Raw genomic sequence first — 26,095 nt, forward strand, 5'->3', positions numbered from 1 at the left:
AAGGTGAATTTTAATGAAAGAAGATTTTAGAAACAAAGTGTGTATATATAAGCCAAACTGAATTGCAAACAATATTTCTTTTCCTGCACTTAAACTCTGGTACAAATCTAGTATTTAAAACTACAAAAATAAGAATAAGAAATTTGAGGGGTAAAGAAACATACGATGAAGAATCAAAAGCAGCCAAAAGCAAAAATAAGAAGTTAAAAGCAATATGCTCTAGCAAGGTTTAACCTGTATCACTATTAGTGAAGGAAAAAGTTTTTCTTAGAGTTTGCGGTAGAAGAGCTCTCATTTTTTACCCTTTTAAACTGACTGTAATAAATGATGAATTTTCTTAATTGAATCGACAGCCTTTGTCAAACAGCATCTTATGAAATTATGAGCTTGGAAGAGGTTCTCTTCATTAAGCAAGCTCTCATTTTTCTAACATTTAGGTCAGGGAAGAACTAACGGTAGGAAGGCAGGATTCTAACTTGATGTCGTGGGTCATATAAAATTTTATGTAATGGTGAAACGCTGTCCTTAAAATAATTTCACAAAAGTCAGAAAGATAACCTAGAATTTTCACACAAAATGTGCACTAGGTGATCTCAAATGTCTAAAAAGCTAGTCAAGAGACACTTCTCTAGAAAACTTGACATTTACAGGCATCTGTTTGAAGTCCTAGTGGTTCCCATAAAAGGTTTTACATGTATTAGGCCAAGTCCCTAGAGGTTAAAAAATAAGGGTAGAAACTTAAGTCTGGTCAGAGACCTATCAAAGACACACGCTGTAATCACTGATGTAAGTGATACAAATTAGGTTAATTACAAGGTATACTTAATAATGGAGTATGATATCATACATGAATTACCATATAGCACTAGGAAAGAGCTTATTAGCACAATTAGCTGTAGATATTCAATTTGCCTCTGGCTTACTTGGTTATGGAAGGAGTTGGAGAATAGAAAAACAATCAGAGACCCATGAAATAAAGACGCCAAGGATGAGAAATGAGGGAGAGAAACTGAATATGAGCAGCTAATTAATAACGCCAAGGTTTTTACCCACACTTAACTATTATTTCCCTGTAAGTCCTAAAAATTTCTCCTTCTTGCTTTAGAACCTACAGTTCTGATTTGAGGACAAAAATTACGTCCCTTCCAATCTAAATGTATTCTACTGGCTAACAGATTCAAAGGCAATACTGGATTTACAGTTGTATCACTGTTGTTAAACCAGACAGCTTAAGGAAGACATCCCACTGTTCCACTAAGACTTAAAACAACTCTGCCAATGTCTTTCTGGAGAACTTTTCTTTTTTATGACTGTTATTAGGTGGTATTTTATGTGTGTTGAGTTTTGGGGTGATATCTGTTTTTCCTGTACATTGCACTTATGTTCAGTTAAAGACATCGCAACAATTGTGCAGTCACAGTCCTATCGGGTTCCTCTAGAGAATGCTGATATAACCTGAAGTTGGCCCAGGTCTGGTGGGTGAGTTTAACACTGGGGTTGGCAAAGTGTTATACTGTTCATGATGTATAACTCAAAGATAAGGAAAATATATTAACATGTTCATCTTTAATACATGAATTGCTTTGATAAATAAAATTTAATAAATGAGGTCTTAGTTGCAGAGCTAAAAAGTTTATGATAGAAGCTTCTTCTATGTATTGGAAGCATTTTAATGTTCACTGTAAATACTTCTTATTAGAAGCTCGATATTTTGGAAGCATTTAAAACTTAAATACGTTAAATGAAGATGCCATCATTTGCTTTTTGGTTGTTTTCACTAGTCCAATATATTTATTAGGCTCCAAAACACTAGTGGAAGAAGTCATTTAATTGGAAAAACTTTCAGACCATGGGAAGAATTTTGGAAAGGAGCACGCACACACACACACACACACACACACACACACACACACACACACACACAAAGTCCTGGTCTGTGCTAAACACTTTATTTCCAAATAGTTACAGTCCTTTTAGCTACAGCATTCCAAGGTTATGATGGAAATCACTGGTTCCTCAAAGTTCATAAGTATTTAAAAGTTTTATTATCAAGTCTGTACATACCATACACATGACTGGAATTACGTTCTCTGTGTGTCAAAAAGTACCAAGAAATAAACAAAACTGAGTTGCCTGCCATAAATTAAAAGAAAATTGTGCCATTTGTATGGGGTTAAGAATACTGGGTGGCTAATTCTCAATCTTAGGTGTCTGCCTAAGTAGTCTGGAATTCAGAAATAGAGAAATTTACAGTTATAGCTGGATTAACACTTCTCTCTCAGAAACAAAAAATATAGATCAGAAATAAACCCGTACAAATCAAACCAACTGATTTTTGACAAAGATGCAAAGGTAACTGAATGGAAAAAGGATAGTCTTTCAACAATGACACCAGAATAACCGGATATCCTCTGCCCAAAATAATTAACTAATTAACCTTTACCTATACTCATTTTATACAAAAATTAACTCAAAATGGATCACAGGCCTAAATATAATACATAAAACAATTAGAAGAAAACTTAGGTTAAACAGAGAGTTCTCAGATATGACACCAAAAACACATTTGATAAGGAAACAGTAGATAAATTGGATTTCACCAAAATGAAAAATGTTTGAAAGATACTTATAAGACATGAAAAGACAAGCCACTGACAGGAAGATACTATTTGTGAATAACAAATGGCAACAGACTTGTATCTAGACTATATAGAAAACTCTCAAAACTCAATACTAAACAAATAAATAAACCCAATTTGTAAAAAGGGCAAAAGATGTGAGCCATCTGAACTGACATTATTTTAATTAAATTTATTCTGAGATAATTGTATATTCACATGCAGTTGGAAGAAACAGTACAGTGAGAGTCTGTGAATTGTTTACCCAAGGGTAACATCCTACAAAACTATAGTACAATATCACCACCAGGATACACAACCATTCACAAGGTCATAATACCGAAATATTCCATTACCACAAGGATCCTTCCTATGCTCTTTTATAAGCATACCCACTTCTCTCCTGCTCTCATTTTTTCATGCCTGTTAATTTTATTAATCTTTTCAAAGAAACAGCTTTTTGTTTCCGTTTTCTTGTTATTCTCTTTCTTCTTATTCTATTATCTTTGTACTGTTTTTAATAATATTGGTTTCAATTCTTACCTTTATTCCTTCCTTTTACCTACTTTGAGTTTATTTTGTCTTCTTTTTCTAGGTTCTTAAGTGGAAGCTTAGATTACTAACTTGAATTTTCTTCTTTTCTAACATAAGCATTTAGTGGAATAAATTTACCCTTTAGCACTGCTTTAGCTCTGTCCCACAAATTTTGATATGTTGTACTTTCATTTCATTCAGTTAAAGATATCTTTAAAAATTTCTCTCGAGACTTCCTCTCCAATCCAGGGATTATTTGGAAGTGTGTTATTTAGTTTCCAAGTGTTTGGAAAGTTTTCCCCTTAACTGTCATTTCTAATCTGATTCTATCGTGAACAGGGAAAATACTCTGTATGATTTCAATTCTATTAAATTTGTTGAGGCTTGTTTCATGGGCCAGGATATATTTAGCTGTTGAGCTCTATATTTCTTGCCTAGTTGTACTGTCAATTATCAATAGTCTCAAACTATAAACATGTATTTGTCTTTCTCCTTTCAGTTCTACCAGTTTTTGGTTCACATATTTTGTAGCTCTGTTGTTTAATGGACACACATTTAGGACTGCTAAGTCCTTTTGGTGAACTGACCCTTTTACCATTATGGAATATCCCTTTTGTCGCTGGTAATTCTCTGTGTTCTGAAGTCTACTTTATTTGATGTTATTATCAAATATATCTCCTGCTTTCTTTTGTTTATATAAAAACAAGATTGTTTTAAGTTGCTGGTCTTTTAATTTCCAATCAATTTCCAATATCTTGCATTTGCACTCTCCTCTTATCACAATTGCTGGTTTTGATGTCATACATGTGTGCAGGTGATTTCCTACCTTTATGTTTGCCTTTACCAGTGAGCTTTTCCGTTCATAATTTTGTTTCTAGTAGTGGCTTAGATAAGTCACTTTTCTCTTCCGTTTAGATAAGTTCCTTTAGCATTTGCTGTAAAGCTGGTCTGGTGGTGCTGAATTCTCTTAGCTTTTACTTGTCTATAAAGCTTTTGATTTCTCGGTTGAATCTGAATGAGGGCCTTGCTGGGTAGAGTATTCTTGGTTGTAGGTTATTCCCTTTCATCACTCTAAATATATCATGCCACTCCCTTCTGGCCTGCAGAGTTTCTGCTGAGAGATCAGCTGATAGCCTTATGAGAGTTCCCTTCTATGTTATTGCTTTTCCCTTGTTGTTTTTAATTATTTTTTCCTCTGTCTTTAATTTTTTCCAGTTTGATTACTATGGGTCTTGGAGTGTTTCTCCTTAGCTCTATCATGACTGGGGCTCTCTGTGCTTCCTAGACTTGGGTGACTGTCTCCTTTCCCATCTTAGGAAAGTTTTCAGCTATTACCTCTTCAAATATTTTCTTGTGTCCTTCCCCTATCTCTTCTCCTGGGACCCCTATAATGCAAATGTTGGTGTGTTTAATATTGTCCTAGAGGTCTCTCAGACTGCCTTCATTTCTTTTCAGTCTTTTTTCTTTATTCTGTTCCATGGCAGTGATTTCCACCATTCTGTCTTCCAGCTCACTTACCCGTTCTTCTGCCTCAGTTACTCTGTTGTTTCCTTCTAGTGTATTTTTCATTTCAGTTATTGTATTGTTCATCTCTGTTTGCTTGTTCCTAAGTTCTTCTAGGTCTTTTTTATTTTTTTAAGAAGATGTTGGGGGTAGGAATTTATTAATTAATTTATTTTTGCTGTGTTGGGTCTTCGTTTCTGTGCGAGGGCTATCTCTAGTTGTGGCAAGCGGGGGCCACTCTTCATTGCGGTGCGCGGGCCCCTCACTGTCGCAGCCTCTCTTGCTGAGGAGCACAGGCTCCAGACGCGCAGGCTCAGTAGTTGTGGCTCACGGGCCTAGTCGCTCCCTGGCATGTGGGATCCTCCCAGACCAGGGCTCGAACCCGTGTCCCCTGCATTAGCAGGCAGATTCTCAACCACTGAGCCACCAGGGAAGCCCTATTTTAGGTCTTTTTTAAACATGTCTTGCATCTTCTCGATCTGTGCCCCCATTCTTTTTCTGAGATCTTGGATCATCTTCACTATCATTACTCTCGATTCTTTTTTGGGTAGACTGCCTATCTCCACTTCACTCAGTTGTTCTTCTAGGGTTTTATCTTGTTCCTTCATCTGGGACATATTCCTCTGCCATCTCCTTTTGTCTAACTTTCTGTGATTGTGGTTTCCATTCTGCAAGCTGCAGGATTATAGTTCTTCTTGCTTCTGCTGTCTGCCTTCTGGTGGATGAGGCTATCTAAGAGGCTTGTGCAAGCTTCCTTGTGTGAGGGTCTGGTTCCTGTCCACTGGGGGGTGGAACTGGATCTTGTCCCTCTGGTGGGCAGGGCCATGTCAGGGGGTGTGTTTATTAACCAGCTGTGTGCTGAGGAAGACTTTAAACAGCCTGTTGGCTGATGGGTGGAGCTGTGTTCCCATCCTGTTGGTTGTCTGGCCTGAGACGTTCCAGCACAGGGGCCTATAGGTTGTTGGGTGGGGCTAGGTCTTGGGGAGGAAATGGCAGCCTCCAGGAGGGTTCACGCCAATGAGTACATGCCAGAGCTGCTGCTTCCAGTGTCTTTGTCCCCACAGTGAGCCACAGCTGTCCCCCACCTCCACAGGAGACCCTCCAATACTAGCAGGTAGGTCTGTCCCAGTCTCTTATGAGGTCACTGCTTTTTCCCCTGGGTCCTGGTGGACACGTGACCTTGTGTGCGCCCTCCAAGAGTGGAGTTTCTGTTTCCTCCAGTCCTGTGGAACTCCTGTAATCAAACCCTGATGGCCTTCAGAGCCAGATTCTCTGGGAGCTCCTCCTCCCATTGCCAGACCCCCAGGCTGGGAAGCCGGACGTGGGGCTCAGGACTTTCACTCCTGTGGGAGAACTGCTGTGGTATAACTGTTTTCCAGTTTGTGGGTCGCCCACCCGGCAGGTATGGGATTTGATTTTATCACAATTGTGCCCTTCCTACCATCTTGCTGTGGCTTCCTCTTTGTCTTTGGATGTAGGGTATCTTTTTTGGTAGGTTCAAGCATTTCTTTTTGGTCGAGGTTTGTTCAGTAGTTAGTTTTGATTTTGGTGTTTTTGTGAGAAGGAGTAAGCTCACGTTCTTCTCCACCATCTTGCCAGCCCTTAAAGCCATGATTTAATCTAACTCTATATTACTTCAAACCTCACTTATTTTTTCACTTTGTAATGCTGTGAGCACCCTGTGAACAAGTGCCTAACATTTATCAGCAATTAAAATATCTGTTATGTTATACTGGGAGGTAGAGTGGACAGGTAAGTCAAATCAGCCGTGAAATAAGCAACTATCTGTGATGGTACCAAACTCCCCAACAAGGGACTGGTCAAGTTGAGATATTCAATTAATTTAATATGAATAGTAGGATTGAGATTGAAGCATTTCATGAGTAGCTACAAGAGTGACCTTCCGAAAGACCCTTAATCCCAGAATGCTGGGATTCTGTGCAGGGCCAATAACAAAGCCCTGTGGCAGGCCACCAGGACCCCATTCCACCTAGGTCACAGCACACTCGTGGATACTCTTTGAACATGGTTGTTAAGTAAAGCTACATTTCAGCCCAAATGTAGTATCACTCCATCTTCAAATCCTCCATTTTGAGCAAAAGAATATTACAAGAAAATGGTGAAATAAAAATCTTCAGTCAAAAGTTTTTCTCTAATCTGGTAATTTGACGGAAAAGAAAATGCAGTTCTATCTTGTCCAAACTGTTCTGGTGAACACATGCTAGATCTATATAAAACAATTTCCCTTTCAAAGAATTACAGATTATCTATTTTTTAGAGTGATAAAATATTGTCAGAGATGGAGGTAAATACATTTTATTCCACTGCAGATGTTAAAATAGAGATTTTCTTTTACTTTAAGTATTCTTGCCATGACCGCCACTCTTCTTAATTCTTCAAAGATTACTGATAATGGTTCAAATATGTCTTCAAAGTATTTCAGTTTTCTGGATACTGACGTATGTGCCCACTAATACTAATTAAGTACCTTATGTTTGCCCTCATATTTTAAAAATTCTTATAAAATCAATCTGTGATTGAGATAATTGAGAAAACAGCAAAAAGTATAAAGAAAATAAACACAATTCTTTATTCCCTTTCAGAGATAACCAGTATTAACACTACTTCCAGGCTAATTTTCATTTAAAACATATATACTTTTTAAAACTAGGAAAATAGATTATGTGGTTTCTCTTCCTGATTTTTCACTTAGACTATATCATACGCATCACCTCTTGGGATTACAGATTCCACAAATACATCATTTAAATTATGGCATAATTTCATCAAATGGACTTATTTACCCTATTATTTCCTTTATTATTAGAAATTAGTTCCCATTTCATATCATAAATAATACTGTGATAAATATCTTTATACAGACCTCTGCGCTCTGATTCCCTTAAAGCTTAAAAGTAGAATCATGAGTCAAGGAGCCCAAGTTTATCAGGTATTTTACTCACTTTCCCAATCAACTCCCAAATTAATTATATCAGCATTGAGTAAAATTTTCTCCAATCCTAATCAACCCGAATGAAAATTATATTTTGCTATTTAATTTATAATTCTTTAAATATTTGAATAGTTGAAACCTTTTTACTATATTTGTTGGCCATTGATTGTTTTTTCCTATGCATTTTTGGTTCACTTTATTTTTCTACTTTATAGGTAAAGTGGTTTCTTACTAATTTTAAGGGCTTATTTTATATAAAGAATACAAATTTGCTTTATATTCTTTATATATTTTGTGTACATTGCAAAAAAAGTTTGTCTTTGCACTGAATTTTATTGGAATGAAATTTTGGAGTAGTCATATTACAAGCTTACTCTCTAAAATGTCTTTCATTGCTACTTTTCTTAGAAAACTCCATGGTCATTGGAAGATTGGTTATAGTTATATTTTCATGTATGTTTTCCAGTAATTATTTAGAGTTTTAATTTTTTTAATAATTATTAGTTGATGTTCCTCAAAATAGCAGATTTTCCACCAATGATATTTTGAATAATCAGTTCCTTATAGAATTGGTTTGTGACCTTTACTTCCTTTGTTTTTACCTCCATCCCATTCATGCATCGATTCAAAAATATTTACTGAATACTTAACCATGTAGTGGGTTCTGTTAGGGAGGCATCTCGGATATATTAATGAACAAGGCAGACAGACTCCTTGCTGTCATAGATCTTACACACTAAAATTCAAGGCTATTATAATTGAATGTGTTATTAATAAAGAATACTCTTTTTCAATGTTTTCGTTTCAAGGTGTATTTTTCGGTACTACTATTGCCATTTCTGTATTCCTTTACCAAACCAGATCAATGTATTTTAGCTGTCTCTTTTAAGTAGCATGTAGTTGGATTTTGTCTATAAAGTCAATCAAGAATAGCCTTTTATTAGGAGAGCTTAAAGCACTTAGGTATAGTACTATACCTACTGTTTGACAGTATCATTTGTCATCTTGTTTTATTGTTTTACACTTCCTTTGTAAGCCCTTGTTGTTGTTGTTGTTATTATGACTACTTAGTGAGTCTTATGAGCCAGGCAATTGGACTTAGCACATGAAAGTTAATACCTATGAACATTTTTGAGTGTTTACAACATGCCAACTACTGTGCTCTAAATGATATTTTTTCATTTAATCCTCACAATCCCACTGCATGGATACTATTTTATAGAAGTTTTATAAAACAAAAAACTTCTTTAGTGATTATAAGTATCAGTGAAATAGTATATATTCCTTCACGTGTGATAAATTATGCAAACTTTTATACTTCTTTCCCACTTTGAATTATTCACTAGAATTAAGTAGATCTAAGATCCAAATAATGTTATAAATTATTTTGACTGCTCTTTAGATGATTATTTTTGACAACTGCATTCAGTTGTAAACACCATATCTTACTGGTTACATTGCTTTTGAGCAATCCTTTAAGAAACTGCTCTCCCCTTTTGAATTATTCATTTTTATTCACCTTTCAGTGGGAAGAGTATATTTTTACCTAGAAAGATGTGTGGATGGTACTTTCCCTAAATTTCTGCATGCGTGACTAAGGCAAAGCATTTTCTTCTTGGCCTGTCTATCTTAAAATTCATGATTACTTTGTCAGTACAGATTCCGTTTCTTCTATTTCATCAATTAACTCTTTTTGTAGGTCAAGTTAAAGATTAAAGTAGCAGAACACCCCTTCTCCACCTGCTTTCTTATTTTTCTATCCAGTGGCCTGACCTAAATAAGGCCAGTATTGGACCTGGACAAGAAGAGTTAAGCCTCAGGCAGTGGCTTATTATTTTACCTACATCTCTGATGCTGCTACCTTTGTGCAGAAGATGCTGTGCTCTTTCTGTCCTGATTCTTGGCATGGCTATGGCTCTCAGGCCCTCCAGTGCCTTTGATTTTCCATTTCCTCCTTACCAGGCTGGTTTCTGATCCCCACTAACAAGACTCCTCTAATTTCGGGCCTCATACCTGGCTGGTCTTTGCTGCTTACCTGCTCACCCTGCATTTGACTCATGGTCCCATCTGATACATAGTACCTTTGGGTACCTTAGTTTTCTACCACACTCATATTTCTAGTCAAATTAGAGTATGAATGGAGGCTCAGGAGTTCAAAGCCTGGCTCAGCCTCTTGGTAGCTAGTTGATCTAAATAAGCCTTTATAAGCCTTGATTTCCTCATCTTCACAATGCAGATGATCACAGCATCTATCCCTATGTGTTGTGAGGATAGATAAGATAATCAACATAAAGCCTAGTCCACAGGAAATAATAAATATTAACAATTATTAACCAATATTTCAAATAATGTATTATACTTCCCCACAATTCTTAATCATAATTCTTCACATATTGTAGGAGGGGAAAAACGCCAGCTTTTTCAAAAGGAGTAATTTGGGGGGAATGCCCAGTGCTGTATGACAAGGTATCATTGGCTCTTCACCTTCTAATCCCTCATTCTTTATTTTATGCTTAATACATAACATAAAGCTCATTGAAAAGAAAAGAATATTTCAATCATTAACTGTGTTTTGAATAGGAAGCCATTTCTTAACCTGTTGAGAGAGAGAATTTTTAAGGTGGGTAATTATATTGACTTTGATGACTGAGAGTTATATTTTTACCCTATGTTTATACTTCCAGTATCAGTTTAAAAAACTTGGTAGTCATACGTAATCACACTGATATGTGTTAGAACAAATAAAATGTGATATAAATATTCTGAAACTATACCATAATTTAGCAGATTATTTATCAATAACCAACAACCTCCTCAATTAAATTACTAGAAACCACCACAGCAAAACAACTGCTAATCCAGAAAACAGGAAATAAGGGAAATGAAAGATGTATAAAAAACATTTGGGAGATATGGAATCTATCCCATGTGTGCTGTAAAGAGCTCGTAATTTAAGAATGCCAAAGCCCAAGTGTGTTATGAGGGTCTTTCCTCAAAAGTGACATTAATTGCATATCCCATAGATGCTTATTATGTATTCTATTCATATCAAAGTATAATATGTAGTCAAAAATATACAGATTCAATATATTTAAGAGTGATAATAAAACAGTTACTCTGGCCTAGCAAAAACTGTTATTTTTAAACTTCAATTTTTGGTCTTTTTATAAAAGAGTATTTATAGTATTAAGTATTAAGAAAACAGTATTGAATCTTTGTATTTGAATCTGCTGTGATCAAGGGTCTTTTGGACTCAAAACAAGACATACTCAGGGATGGAACTGTAACAGTAATATTTTAGAGGCTTCTGCACAAAAATAATTCCCAGGTGATGGAATCACAGGACATTCTTATTCTCATATTAAAAATGAAGATACCAAACAGCAACTCTTAGAAATCACCTTGGAAAGTTGGAAATGATACAGTCAATGTTTTACTTTGGAAATTAGTAGGCATGCACTGACAGGCCCCTACAGAACTTAATTTTTAAAAAGTCTAATACTTATCAATAATTGGCAAGCAAAAGACAACTCAAGATGTTAATTATTTGAATTAACGTGAGAGAAATTTCATTTTAGGTGCAACAGGAGCAATCTTTCATAAAGTTAATGAAAAACAGTATAAATTACTTTTAGGAAATATTATTTTATAATATCACTTAGAAAGTATTAAATATTTAATTGCAAATTAACTTTGTTCAACCTAAATAGTAAGTTGATTTAACATTTCCTAACAGAAAAACCAGCTACAATTATCCAGGAGATAATGCACTAAAATACATAAAATAACCCCATTAATAATCCCATTAATATGGGTCTTACTCCCATATTTCAAGATAAATATCATCAATTTATTTAAAATTAAGATAAGCTAATTTGGAATGACTTTAGCCAATGTTTGTACAATTAATATTTTTACACTAATTATTAATTCTAATTCTGTTAAATGCATTTATTAGCAAAATGCAACAGATGCATTTATATATGGCATATCTGCTACATCAGGAGACTCCCACATATATTCTCCTATAAAAAACAGAAGAAAAACTACTTCTAAAAACAGGGTAATTATAAAATCATTTTCTTAAAGATAACCACACCCATATCAGAGGGCAGATTTAAATAAATTTTAATGTATCATGCAACTGCTAAGATTGACTAAAATTAGAAACCTGGACTCAATGTGGGATATAATTTCATTTTGCTAAATAACCCTTTCTCCACCATGTAAACAACTTTCTCCCAACAGCAACAGACAGTAGCATCAGCAATTATTTAGATTAATATGACTTGCACGACATAAAATAAACAATTTCAATTCATTTCCATGAGATAAAGACCCACAAAATTTATTACCTTCAAGGACATAAGATTATTGTGCCAAATTGCTATGATCTGTTTCTAAAAGTTCACTCTCCACTTCTACACTATCTCTTGAGAACCACTGGTGCAAAGGATAACTATTATGTTTCCACTTAAGTAGAAACTTGTATGCTTCAGTGAAGCAAACATAGAAAGCCAAAGCCAGAGCTGGAAGGGTGCATGAATCACATGGTACATCATATTGATAGAGCCATGATATCCTAATTCAGTAATTATAATGACAGATAATGACAACAAAAGCAGTGCTAAACATATATTGAATGTTTATTCCAAACTGAACACTGATCTTTATATATTACGATTTAACTTTCATAGGCACTCCATGAAGCAGGTACCACTATTTTTCATCTCCATTACACAGATGAAGAAACCAAGGCTCTAGGTGGTTAAACAGGTCTGTTTCATTTCAAAGCCTGTGCTTCTAACTGCTATTTTATATTATACTGATATTATCCTTTGGGCCCAAAGATTCTAACAGTCATCAATAGGAAATATACAGGTGAGCAGTACAGCTTAGGGTAGCATAAACACATAGGAAAATTCAACCACACTGTCCCACAAATAGAAATAATAAAATCAACTTTAATAAGTGATATGAGAAAGTAACGCTCTTACACTATAAAATGTAGTACAGCCCAATTAAGAGAATGAATGACTTCTTCAAAGATTAAAACAATTACATATTTTTAGATAATGCAGATGAGATTCTATACAAAAATAAAGGGATAACTGAGTCAGCTATGGTTACCACAAGCCCTAATTTTGTTAGTACAGCTGAAAATAAAGTTGAAAGGATTAAGAGTAATTATGTCATGGATCATAGAATATTGGGAAGGTGCTGGCTGGATATCAAAGAAGCTCTATGAATCATTATTATGAAGAGAAAGCTGATGTGAACTAATGTCTGATAAGGAAACCAGAACACACTAGTTATAAATCATTGTACCCAAGTCCATGCCTCGACCACCGTAAGGTGAAGCACCAGCTTGGCCAAAGAGGTAACAAACAATAGAGCACTTCAAAGAAATGATCAACGTGTCTGACATTAGTTTCTTTCTTCAATATTTAAGACCAATTTCTAGACTCGCAAAAATTCTTGAGGCTATAAAATGGATTTCTGTATTTCAGTAAACCAATTCTTTGAGTGCAGAGTAGAGAGGAATATAGAATCTGCCTCCTGACCTTGCCACGAGGTATTTTAAAATAAATCTTTACTCTATAATCACAAATATATTAGCTAGACTTTGAAGTGTAAGAAATGCCAGTTCATTAATAACGTACAATGCTGCCAAGGACCCACGTTCCCCAGAACTTTCTCACTTCCATTGGGAATGACAGAGCTGCTCTCAATGACGAAATCAAGCTTAAGTCACAGAAATGAAAACAGGCATCATGAAAACAGGAGAGCAGAAATATGAATTCATATTCATTGAGCATCTACTATGTATATCTCAGTAACAGCTTCTCAATTTTCCACGTTCTATCTAGTTGACAGATGGGATTTGCAGGAAATATCTACCGGGGAACTGCCCAGCACCAGACATAAATGTCATATTGTTTCTATTTAAAGGATCATTTTGTTGTCTGTAGCACTACACAACTAATTCATATTTATTAAAGTTGCTATCTTTCTAATTTGCCTACTCATGTTATAAGCCACTGAATGCATACACACACACACACACACACACACACACATACACACACACACACACACCCCTAAGGGTAACTGGCTCCATATTCTGCTATAGCATATGCCACAGAAGTCATCTGGCTGAAGATGACTAATATATTATTTTCACCGTGAGGGACATTTATCTTACTTTTAGAAATGCACTTCTGAGGGTAGAGCAGATAAGCACACTATAAAATGGAAAGAACATGAATATCTTACAGGATAGTTTGGGTTCCGGGCGGGCTTCACTGTGTACAATCAGTGTGACCCCGCACTTCTCAGAATGCTTGGTTTAATGATCTGCTGTTGCCATCTTGAAATTCCCACTAACTTTTTTTAAAGGGCCATTCCTTTCTATTTTACGCTGGCTCTGCAGATGATAGAGCCAATTCTGCCTGGATTTGAATTATGACTTCACTGTTCAATATGTGTAAGTTTATTGTAAACCTTAGTTTCTTCCTCTGTAACAAAGGGGTAGCGTTAGATGAAATAGGACATATGAGAGCAATGAGCACAGAGTCTGGCACACAGAACACAAAAGGAGATATGAAATGTAATGTAGCCGGCATAGCTCTTACTCTTACTTCTATGAATCTGAAACATACAGAAACCACCATAAGTCATAATTAGGTGTTGCTGAAATTTAAACTTGAATACTTACAACCCATATATCTGTGGTGCAATTTCTAGTCTATTCAGGTGCATGTAAAGCTCAATATCATGCTTCTTTAGTAGATGATCCTGGATCTGGTTGACTTTAGTAACAATAGCAACTGTTGGCCCCAAATCCTGTGGTCTAGCAAAGGGGATAGGAGTCATCAGGGTTTCTTTCCCCTAAACACAGGAAAAATGGAACATGTATTATTTCAATGTGAAGTTAACAAACACATGGACATCATTTTTGAACGTATTTATCAATGGAAGTTTAGAGAAGAACCAACAACTACTTTAACCAACTCAGGAAAAAAGCTTAACATGTGGGATCATAAACTGATCGTCACATAGATGACTGTGCCCATAAAGGCCTTGAAATATCTTCTAAAAATTTTCTACTTGCATTCCCTCGACCACTTTATCTGGTGACATTAAGTCTTATAAGATAATTTGGGCTAGAGGTAGTGGTGGCCACTAGTCTATCTGTCCATGGCCAGTTTGTCTCAGCAGCAGCCATAGTACCTAAATGGCACACTCTGAGGAAAATATATTTCTTGTGGCATAAAAGTTAAACATGAAAAAAAGTAATTGAAAACTGTCTTGGGCTTCCCTAGTGGCGCAGTGGTTGAGAGTCCGCCTGCCGATGCAGGGGACACGGGTTCATGCCCCGGTCTGGGAAGATCCCACATGCCGCGGAGCGGCTGGGCCCGTGAGCCACGGCCGCTGAGCCTGCGCGTCCGGAGCCTGTGCTCTGCAGCGGGAGAGGCCACAGTGGTGAGAGGCCCGCGTACCGCAAAAAACAAAAACAAAACAAAACTGTCTTACTTTGAGCTCTCAAAACTATAAAAAAGTCAAGAAATAAAGCAAACCAGTACTAGAAAAGAAGACATCCTCTAACTTTCCTTTGATCAATTTAAATAGCTCGGTAGAAAGATTTTTAAATTCTTCAGACCAAAAATGTAGCTGACTTAAAAAAAAAAAAAAAAATCTATGTGGGCAGTACAACTTCCATTCCTGCCACCCAATATTAAGAAAGATCTGTAACTCCTTGTAATGCTTTCATGTAAACGTCAATTGCCCCCTCAAGTCTGATGATATACCCTAATATATCATGGTTGACCTTTCTTCTGACGTACAGTTCCCAGTTTCTACCTCTCTCCAATACTGGGATTTATAGCATCTTCTCTCATGATTATCTGCCTGTCACTCATCCTCAGTCTACTCTAGTTCAAATTCTTGTTTCTGTTTCACACATGCTGCTTTTTCATACAGTTCTGGTCTCAGTTTAATCTCTACTTACATGCAGTTCCCTGAGTGAGCTCAGTCATTCACAGTGCTTCAACCAAAACCCATTCTCCAAAGACTTCCTAATCTGTATTCGTAACCTAGAACTCTGGAGTGCTTCCCGCACGCTCAAATGTCGGCGAAGAATGTCAGATTGCCGAAGGGTCTCGAATTCAGCAGGCCTGCAACTGAGCTCATCACCTTCCGCTCAAAAACATGTTCATCCTCTCCCATGCCTACCTCAACCCATCCTCCAATACGAACACCTGGTTTGCCAATTGTAGCTCCTCAGAACCACTCAGGGGACTCTTGTATATGTCTCTTCTTCGGCGCCAACACCCTGACTTGGGGCCCTAATCATTCCTTTGCTCCTCGTCTTGCTGCTCCCCCAATTTAGTCTGCTTTAAATCCATCTTCCAAAATGCCTGGTGATCTATCTAAAGCAGGTATTAGATTATGCCAGATTGCCCTCCTTAGACACTTTTTTTTTTTTTTTTTTTTTGGCCACGCCACACAGCACGCTTAGTTCCCCAGCCGAGCAGGGACTGAACCCGTGCCCCCTGCAGTGGGAGTGCGGAGTATTAACCACTGGACCACCAGGGAAGTCCCTCCTTAGACATTTTTAATAGCTCCCCATTATTTTCACTCTGGGAAAAACAAAACGAAACAGTTCAAATTCTTTAGCCAGGCCGGCAAGGCTTTCCATCATCTAGTTCTGTTCTCACTGTGCTTCCAGAGATACTGGGGATGCCATTCTTTTACCTGAAATATCCCCTCCCCACTGAGGAACCCCCATGTGTATTTTAAGATTTGGCTCAAGTGCCAGGTCTAGTTCATTATCCTCTTCTCTGCTCCCACAGTATGTGTTTCTACTTGTGTTCCTCCTAAACTGTGAGATCTCTGAAAGGAATAACATCTTTTTGTCACTGGACCGCATTCAGGGGCATAAAGATAAAAAAGGTAAGCTCTTGCCCTCATCATTTGGAGGGGAAAAAAAGCTCTGAATTCTGTGTGAGAGCTGTGACTAATCAGGCTGGTAGAAAGCACAGAAGAGAGGAGGGGAGGGTCCTGTGTCAGTCCAGGGAGAAGGGGCTCCATCTGTCTGTCCAGGATCATTTCAAGTCTTAAAAAAGAAAAGCAGCCCTTTGGACTTCCTACAGTGTCTGCCCTAGAGTATTTAGGTCCAAAGGACATAAGACCATATTCATCTTTAGGGCTCAATTCATTTTTGTTAATTTGTATAGACAGGAGAAAGGGAAACCTCTATATTGTGCTCATTTATTATAAAAATAGTACATCCAAAACACCTTTTTCTGATTTTGTAACATCTAGTACTCTCTTCAAATAACAGGATGCTTTAACTTAAAAGGACTTCCCCTGAGCTCAGAACACTTTATAGTAAAATCTCTTAAACTTAAAAAACTTGAAAGTAATGTTTCTGATCACTTAATGCTAAACAGCACAGCTCATCTAACAGTAAAAAATCAAAAACAGTGAAGATAGAGTTAATGTAAAACACTTCCTTATCTTCAGGATTTCTTATTATAAAGAATGCTACTTGCATATAACATATATGATCAAATAAGACAGCCACAACTACCGATAAAACTAGAAAACTTTTCTAACCACTTATTAGTGGTATGCAAAGTGTGTTCTACAGATCATTGCCAGGCCACAGACTGAGCAATGCAGCAAGATAATGATTTCACACCATTACCATTATGTAAACCAACACACTGCTTCCTTCATCAAGAAAGTCTTATTATAAAAAGTACGTCGCTAAACTAGCCAGCATGCACAGTGATATGACTGAATTTTCTGGGGAACTAGAAGACCTGCACGATGGAGTGATACATTAATTTCTCGAACTTCTTTTTAAAAAGATGATCGAATCATGAAAAAGAACAAAAAGGGAGGATGAAAAAGGGATTCACTAGATACGCTTTTTAGGAATATATTATGCACTGATACACACAAATAATTAATATGAATTCTCAGAGGTCACATCTATGTGTTCTTTGATAAAATAAATGTCTGTGTGTTGTCTTACCATTCTCATGACATGACTCAGTGAAAGCAATATGAACAAGTAAAAGTACAAACTGGCAGCCCTCTCATTTTTACCATTCAGTTTCTCAGATGCTGTGAATCAGTTATAAAATACAAAATGACCACTGCGTAAAATGATCATGAGGCCTGTTAATTAAATGTCTTCAAAATCTCTGCTCAGAATCTGATGTTCACATAAGTCTATGACTCCATCAGATCACCTGCTGAGAATATACAGCTACTGTTCATCACACATGCTTACAGCAAACTTCCCCTGTAATAACCCTTACCGAATGGAGCATGGTGATATACAGCTGGAGTAAGACTTTATCACCTAAGCTCGGGGTAGACAAACTTTCTCTGGAAAGAGCCAGATGGTAAACATTTGAGACCTTCCAGGTCATACAGTCTGTGCTGCAACCACCCAGCTCTGCCTTTGTAACGAGAAAGCAGCCGAAGACAGTAAGTAAACAAGTAGGCATGGCTGTATCCCCACCAAACTTTTTTTATGGACATGGAAATTTGCATTCTATATAATCTTCATGTCACCAAATATTATTCCTCTTTTGATATTTTTTTCAACCATTTAATAATGTAAAAGCCATTTTTAACTCACAAGCCTTACAAAAACAGATGGCAGGCCAAATGGGCCTGCAGGCAGTAGTTCGCCCTGACCTCGACCAAAGGCATAAAAAGCATTAGTTATCCATCTCACTTGCTAAGGGACGGAGTGAAGGGACTGAGTAATACGTGGCTTCTAACTAGAACTCATTCAATTATACTAACATAAAATAAATTAGTCATATAGAAAATAATATACCAAAAACTCTTAACAACAGCCCTTGCCAGAATAATCTGCAATTTTTCCAATAAATGATCTCTAAGTTAGCATATATGGTTGTTTAAAATGACAGTTAATTCGGCAATACCACTCCTAGAGATATGCCAAGAGAACTGAAAACATATGTTCACATAAAAGTTTGTATACAAACGTTCCTAGCAACATTATTTTTGTTTGTTTGTTTGTTTGTTGTTGTTTTGTTTTGTTTTGCGGTACGCAGGCCTCTCACTGTTGGGGCCTCTCCCGTTGCGGAGCACAGGCTCTGGACGCGCAGGCTCAGCGGCCATGGCTCACGGGCCTAACCGCTCCGCAGCATGTGGGATCTTCCCGGACCGGGGCACGAACCCGTGTCCCCTGCATCGGCAGGTGGACTCTCAACCACTGCGCCACCAGGGAAGCCCACAACATTATTCTTAATAGTCAAAAAGTGAAAAGAACCCAAATGTCACCAACTGAGGTATGGAAAAACAAAATGTGGCATGTATCTATGCAATGAAACATTATTTAGCCCTGAAAAGGGATGAAGTACTGACACATGCCACAACATGAATGAACAGTGAAAACATTATGCTAAGTGAAAAAAGTCAGTCACAAAAGGTCACATATTGTATGATTCCATTTATATGAAATGTCCAGAATAGGCAAGTCCAAAGGAACAGAAAGTAGATTAGTGATGCCCAAGGCTCTAGGGAGGGGGAAATGGGGAGTGACTGCTAATGGGACTAAAAGGATTTCCTTTTAGGGTGTTGAAAATGCTTTGAAATTAGATAGCGGGGACATTTGCACAACCTTGTGAATATACTAAAACCCAATAAATTGTACACTTTAAAAAGGTGAATGTTACGGTATGTTAATTATTTCACAATAAAAATTATAGTTAAAGAATAAAGGTAAGAGGGAACCCTCCTACCCTGTTGGTGGGAATGTAAATTGGTACCGCCACTACGGAGAACAGTATGAAGGTTCCTTAAAAAACTAAAAATAGAATTACCATGGCATCCAGCAATCCCAATCCTGCACATCTATCCAGAGAAAACTCTAATTCAAAAAGACACATGCACCCTAATGTTCACAGCAACACCACTTACAAAAGCCAGGACATGGAAGCAACCTAAATGTCCATCAACAGAGGAGTGGATAAAGATGTGGTACATATACACAATGGAATATTACTCAGCCATAAAGAAGAATGAAACTGGACCTAGACATTGTCATATGAGTGAAGTAAGAGAGAGAAAGAAAAATACCATATGATATCACTTATACGCAGGATCTTAAAAAAGGGTACAAATGAATTTATCTACAGAACAGAAATAGAGTTACAGATGTAGAAAACAAACTTATGGTTACGGGAGGTGTGGGGGGGTAGGGATAAACTGGGAGATTGGGATTGACATAATCACACTACTATACATGAAATAGATAACTAATAAGGACCTACTGTATAGCACAGGGAACTCTACTCAATACTCTGTAACGGCCTATATGGGAAAAGAATCTAAAAAAGAGTGGACATATGTATACGTATAACTGATTCACTTTGCTGTACACCTGAAACTAACACAACATTGTAAATCAACTATATTCCAATAAAAATTATTAGGAAAAAAAAGAATAAGGGTAAGAGAGAGTAAGGATAAATGGTATTGATGCTAAACATATAAATTCAATTTAGTGATGCATTAGTAAAAGCAAAACAACCTATTTGACACAGAGTTTATCTACATACTTCCGTGCCTATCAACTCACCAGGACAGCACAGATCAAGTAGATAAATACTCTTTTCATTCAAAGTTTATAATAGTTTTTATGAAATTATATTGCATGCAAAATATACGCACATATAAGTTTCTATTTATTTATATGAAAATTTTTATATTACCTTTGTAAATCTGTCAATAATTAGAGATATGATTTAGACCCCCAGTTCAAACTTACTCCACAGGTATCTTCATATTTTCATTTTTTTATAATGATAATAATGGCTTTTATTCTGATTATATGTTGTTACTAAAATCATTTGTCCCCTCAAATATATTGAAAAGATCTGTACTGTAAGATTTACCTTTTGACCATCATGCTCAAAAGTAGAAAACCAAGGTTCAGCAGTTTCCATAAGTTGTGAGAACATTGCACTAAAAATTAGAAAAATAATATAACGCCAATGTTAAATCTTCATTAAAGTAAAAATGGCGTAAAAAAATAAAAACAGAAAGTTTTTGTACTTACTAGGCATCATGTTCCAGATACTCAGGGTTCAAGAGAGTTTTCATTTCCTCACTTAAAAAAGCGATACAATCAATCAGAATGTGTAATTTTTTAATTGAAGGAGATGCAGAGGTTGCCTTATTCTATACTCATAAGCCAACTTTCATATAATGTGTAAATGAAAAAGAGTTAGCCTTTTTTCAATAAAAAGAGCAACTCCATTAACAAACGAAATCATTTCTTTCTATAAAGATCAAAAACAAATTAGCTGCCTGTCTGTACCACAATGAGGCAACTATCTAATTATTCCAAATAACAAAACTGAATGTGACAATACATTCCTTGAATGTGCCTGATCTAGAACCAACTGATTATTCCACAATCTATCACTTGTCCAAAACGAAACAAAAAAATATATAGTTACTGGTCAAATATCCCATATTAAAACAGTAATTTATTTTCTTTCAATGGCTTCTATTTTTATTATGTTTTAACATCAATTAATCAGTGACAGCACCTCTTCCAAATCTATTTTCGTGCTGCTTTTACTTTATAAAGGATTGAAACAGTTAAAGAAGCATGTAGAACTCATTTAAAAGCTATTTTTTTAAAAAGCAATTTGCAATCGTATATACTTTCCTATGGAGTATATTCTGCATATGTGTTTTTAAAAAGATAAAACTGACATGAAAACAGGATCCCAATACTAACTGCAACCTTATCATACTTCAGAATAACTGAGGCAACAGCAACTAAGATATGGTTACTATAGTCAGATCCAATAAATTTAGTATAATTAGAAAAACTCAAAGGAACTAGAAGACACTAATCTACAATATAGTAAACAAAAGTTGATTTGACAAATGCCCTGATATATGTTCAGCAAAATGGATGGCTACATTTGATGAATAAAGATCATATAAACACATGAAATATTATATGTTAATCCGTTGTTTTCGGCACAGAGAGAGGCTAGCCTGCGGAATATTCCTGAGGAAGTTTTATAATCCCTCAGCTCTCCATTCCCAAGATGCTTCCCGGCTGCCTCTCTGGCCCATCTAGTTAGGGTATCTTAAGTTAGAAAATAAATTCTAACAATCGGCCTAAGTTAAATACAAGATACACTAATTTATTATCTCAGCAAATAACTTCAGTAATTGTTATCTCAGAAACATGAGAAGTCATTTTGTTTCTTTATACTGGGGTTCTTTGGGGGACTGTTCTATTTATGAACTGAACTGAGTCTGGTGAGGACAAAATATCTCACACATAAGGTTCTCTTACAGCTCACTGTGAAAGAATGGGCCACTGGAGGATAGAACGTATGAGTATTAACAATCATCAGCACTTTGCCGTTACAACAAAAATGTCCTCTTCTTGATCCATCAGTTACATGTCTCCCTTTGGTACAGCTCTAAGACTTGCAAAGATATTTAGAATTCCAAGTTTGCCCCATGGCTGAAATGGGGTTACAGTTATTAAGCGGAACTAATCATCAGCCACATGAAACACAACCAAATGTTTACAATTTACAAAATACCTTCAATATAAAAGGTGTTGAGGTTAAAAAAGGATTACAGCAGGGCTGACAAAATAGATGGAGCTCATATACAAACTTGCCTTGGCTGTGCAGACTCACTGGCATGAAGAAAGGCTTGGTGGTCACAGTGGAGGGTGAAGACCATTGGAGCCAACAGCTCGTGCATGCCCTGAAATAGAGCCAGAGAAAGGGACGGGGGCATGTCCGGACTCCACTGGTGGACAGACGGGCTCAGCTAAAAGCCTCTGCAGCTGATCCCCGCCCCAGGCATTTTCGTATTATACAGAAGAGCATAAACATAAAAACCTACAAAGTGAGATTTTATCTAGTTTTAGAACTTGACTCCAATTCTACCACAGCAGGTATTCTTCTTTAAAACATGGAGAGCAGTTCTCTTTTAAATGACACAACAAACAATAAATCGGCATGGTAGACAACCTTGCACCTGTCAGTTGCTTCAGGATGTGTACTCATAAATATGAATTTCATTTATGCAAATTATAATCATACGCTACAGTGTAAAGATCTGCAGTAAGAAGGGCAACTAAGAACTGTAGACCTAAGGAAATTACATCCAATGTTTTCATTATATAATGGCTCAAAATTAGGATGTCTGTACATTTAGGAAGAGCTGAAGTCAGCTAGCTGGAAATGCTGGATAATAAAAGAAACAACCTTTAGCAGGTATGAGAGAAAACAAAGTTTTTAAAGTACGATTTTCAACATGTTTAAGCCAAGATGGCCATAATTTTTTTTCCTGTCTACTTCAACGATAAGGTTACTTTTCAATTCATTTAGTGATTTCACCAATACAACTTTCTTTTTCCTTATATCGTGTTCACCTGTGGATTACATACATAGGCATAGAAACAAAAAGGTATATTGGTTACTAAGTTGCCTTTCAAAGGGTATTATAAAAATCCATTATTTATCCATTCTTGTGAGGAAATAAGATATTCCACATCAGTGACCCGCCTTGTTAGCTGAGATTTTTTTCCCTACTTAGGCATCAAAAACATATTTTCGCAAGTTAAAAATGGATTGTACTCTTTTCTGCCTCTTAAAGTGTGTCACTATTTTCCTTTTGCCTACGATGATCTTTTACAAAAAAAGAAGACAAAACCCCCCTTCTACAGGAAATAACAATAAAATACTGAAGCCGAGAGAAGAGAGAGTTTTTGCCGATGGGATTAGAGGGAATCTCCTGTGATGGAAGGACAGCCACACGGACCTCTGCGCGGTCTGGCAGCTCTGTGCTGTTCGTAGGACGCTAGTTATTATCATAAAGTAATACAAAAGGAAACTCTGTCAGAGTTCATTTATAAGTTATCACTAGCCTTGAATGAGAAGGACTTAATTACACTTTTTACAAAATTATTTATGATCCATTGACAATTTACTTGTGATTTGGGACAAATTACCACACATCACTTCAATCTTTTTAGGTGACCGTCTCCTACTAAACAAATCTTGAAAAGACTATTCCTTAGAAGAACTTGGTACACACCCATAAAGAATGGAATTAAGTGTTGCTAATGTGCTTTAAAATCATTATGAGGGGTTTATTCTTCTAAAATAATCTCAAATTATTCCAAAGACCAAGTGACATAATTTTAATCATGAAAGTAATAGTTACTTACTGCACAGAACTACAGAATATCTAAAACAAAAACAAAAACAAAAAAGAAAAGGAAGGAGGGAAGGCAGGAAGGAAGGGAAGGAAGGCCAAAAGAGAAAAGAAAGAAAAATTAAAACTGTGATAGATATCTTTGCGGTAATCTTTTTTGCTTATTTCTGGTAATTTCCTTAGGATAAAGTCCCAAGAAGTAAAATTTCTGGGTAAATGAGCTAATAAGACATTTGATATATACAATTAACCTGCCCTTTAGAAATAATTCCCTCACTTTAGGGCATAAAAATCACCATTTCACATACCCTCATCTTTATTTGTAGTGTTTTTTAAAAATCCTGTCAAATTCTACAGTCAAATAGTTGTTTTAACTTATTTAAATGCTAGTGAGGTTGAAGACAAACATTTCAGTGGTCATTTTTATTTAATGAATTGCCCATTTTCTCCTAATGAAGAGTCTCCCTTCTCCTGATGATTTGTAATAGTTCTTCAGCAATTCAGGAAATTAACCCTTAGTTATTTTTGTTACAAATACTTTCCCATGTTTATAACTTGCCTTTTAATTTTGATTATGTCATAGTAAAGCTGTATACTTTAAAACAGTCAAATCAATAAATCATCTTTCATGATTTCTTATTTTGCTTTTATGGCAAAAAGACCTTCCTCATATTGAGATTAGATTAAATATACAGGTTCCTTTTTTACAGCTAATTCTTTACCTACCTGGTATTTAATTTTGCCCTGAAGAATAATATGTATTTTTCCTTCCCAAAGTGTTAAACTAATTTATTGAATAATCACCAATTATTGAATAATCCATCTTCTCCCAAGAGTTCTGAAATGTCATCTTTATCATAAGCTGAATATTTAGCTCTCATTTTTTCTGAGTTTTTACTGGTATTCCATTGGTTTATATACTCTTAACAGGAACTTTACTACTGTAATGTCTTGAGCTGTAAAATACTCCATTTCCCCATATTTTCTATTCTTTTTCTCAAAATTATCTTGCCTATTCTAACATCTTTTCATCCAAATGAAAATGTAATTTAGTTACATAAAATGCTAAACAAAATACTGCAATTTTTATTGCCATTGCATTAAAATTAACTTGAAGAAAACAGACTTCTTTAAGAACACCAGATCTTCCAATCCAAAAATATGTGGAACTGCATAGTTTTTATTAGGTTTCTTACTAGGCTTTGGGTGTTGGTGTTGGTGGTGGCGGCGGCAGAGATCTTCTGAATAGAACTCTTCCCTGCAGTATGCTTTCTAACTAATTAAGGCTGGTTTAGTACGAAAAGGTTCTTGCCTAAATGTATCTTCTCACCTTCCCTGAACATTCTCTTCCCTCTAGTTTCTGTGACACTCCTTTCGCCAGATTTTGCTCATTCACCTTCATTTATTCCAAAAATTATCTATTAACTACCTATGACGTGCTGGTAACACAAAAATGAATGGAGTGGGCAAACTCCTGACCATTATGGAGCCTGCAGTCTAAACAGCAAGACACACAATAATAAAATGAGCACAGAAGTACTGTAGGTTATAAACTGGGACAAGTGATACATATATGTATATGTATGTACATACATACATAGACAAACCCAGCTCCTCCTACGGGCTCGGCACATACAAGGTGCTCACTGCATAGTGACTGAATGAATGAAATAGCTTCCACTCAATATAGTGAGGGGTAGATATTTCATTTATCAACACAAGGGTAAAAGCTGAACTACGATAAGATGAGAAATGGAAAAGAATCATCCTGAATTATATTTCAATATTTCCCATCAATAAATAAGTGCTTTTTGTATAATGGAAATTAAGAGTCCCCTGAATACCATTAAGACAATCTTTTACACATTCAGTGTTGACTTCCAACCAAACTAGGGATATTTTTCTCGAATAGACTTGTAAGAGATTACTGGTTTTACTCTCAATTCTAGATTAGTAAAAACCTGATTAATAATTACAAGTGGCAAGCAAACAGACATCTTTAAAGGAAAAGAGAACTATCTGGAAAGAATGATCATAAATTCAATATGCTGTAAATCTGACAAAGCATAATGAAAAAGAATGTATTGTCGGTACACTTCTTCATTCCCAAAATGTGTATTTTGCGTCCATCCACACCATTAGCGTTTCTGCTTGCTTACAGCCTTTTTCCCCGCTGGATCCTTAGTAGTCACTGCACTCCAAACTCATGCCAGTTGAAAAGAAAGGT

The 26,095-nt window shown here is 36.2% G+C and overlaps 1 protein-coding gene across 11 annotated transcripts in view; it reads right to left on the reverse strand.

The window, feature by feature from the left end:
• TBC1D5 (TBC1 domain family member 5) overlaps positions 1 to 26,095 on the reverse strand; it is a 536,700-nt gene that overhangs the window by 191,996 nt on the left and 318,609 nt on the right. For 10 of the 11 annotated variants that reach the window (XM_089911191.1, XM_089911192.1, XM_089911189.1 and 7 more), the window contains 4 exons: positions 22,322 to 22,410; positions 20,723 to 20,773; positions 20,559 to 20,628; positions 14,327 to 14,499 (listed from right to left, as the gene is read on the reverse strand). In XM_089911191.1, the coding sequence (XP_089767317.1) occupies positions 14,327 to 14,499; positions 20,559 to 20,628; positions 20,723 to 20,773; positions 22,322 to 22,410 (383 nt within the window). The remainder of the gene's footprint in view (positions 1 to 14,326; positions 14,500 to 20,558; positions 20,629 to 20,722; positions 20,774 to 22,321; positions 22,411 to 26,095) is intronic. The other variant, XM_089911190.1, reaches the window with a different exon arrangement.

This window comes from Delphinapterus leucas, chromosome 4 (genome assembly GCF_059928025.1).
Source record: "Delphinapterus leucas isolate spDelLeu-1000000601 "Yukka" chromosome 4, BTC_Dleu_Yukka2, whole genome shotgun sequence".
Classification (NCBI taxonomy): Eukaryota; Metazoa; Chordata; class Mammalia; order Artiodactyla; family Monodontidae; genus Delphinapterus; species Delphinapterus leucas.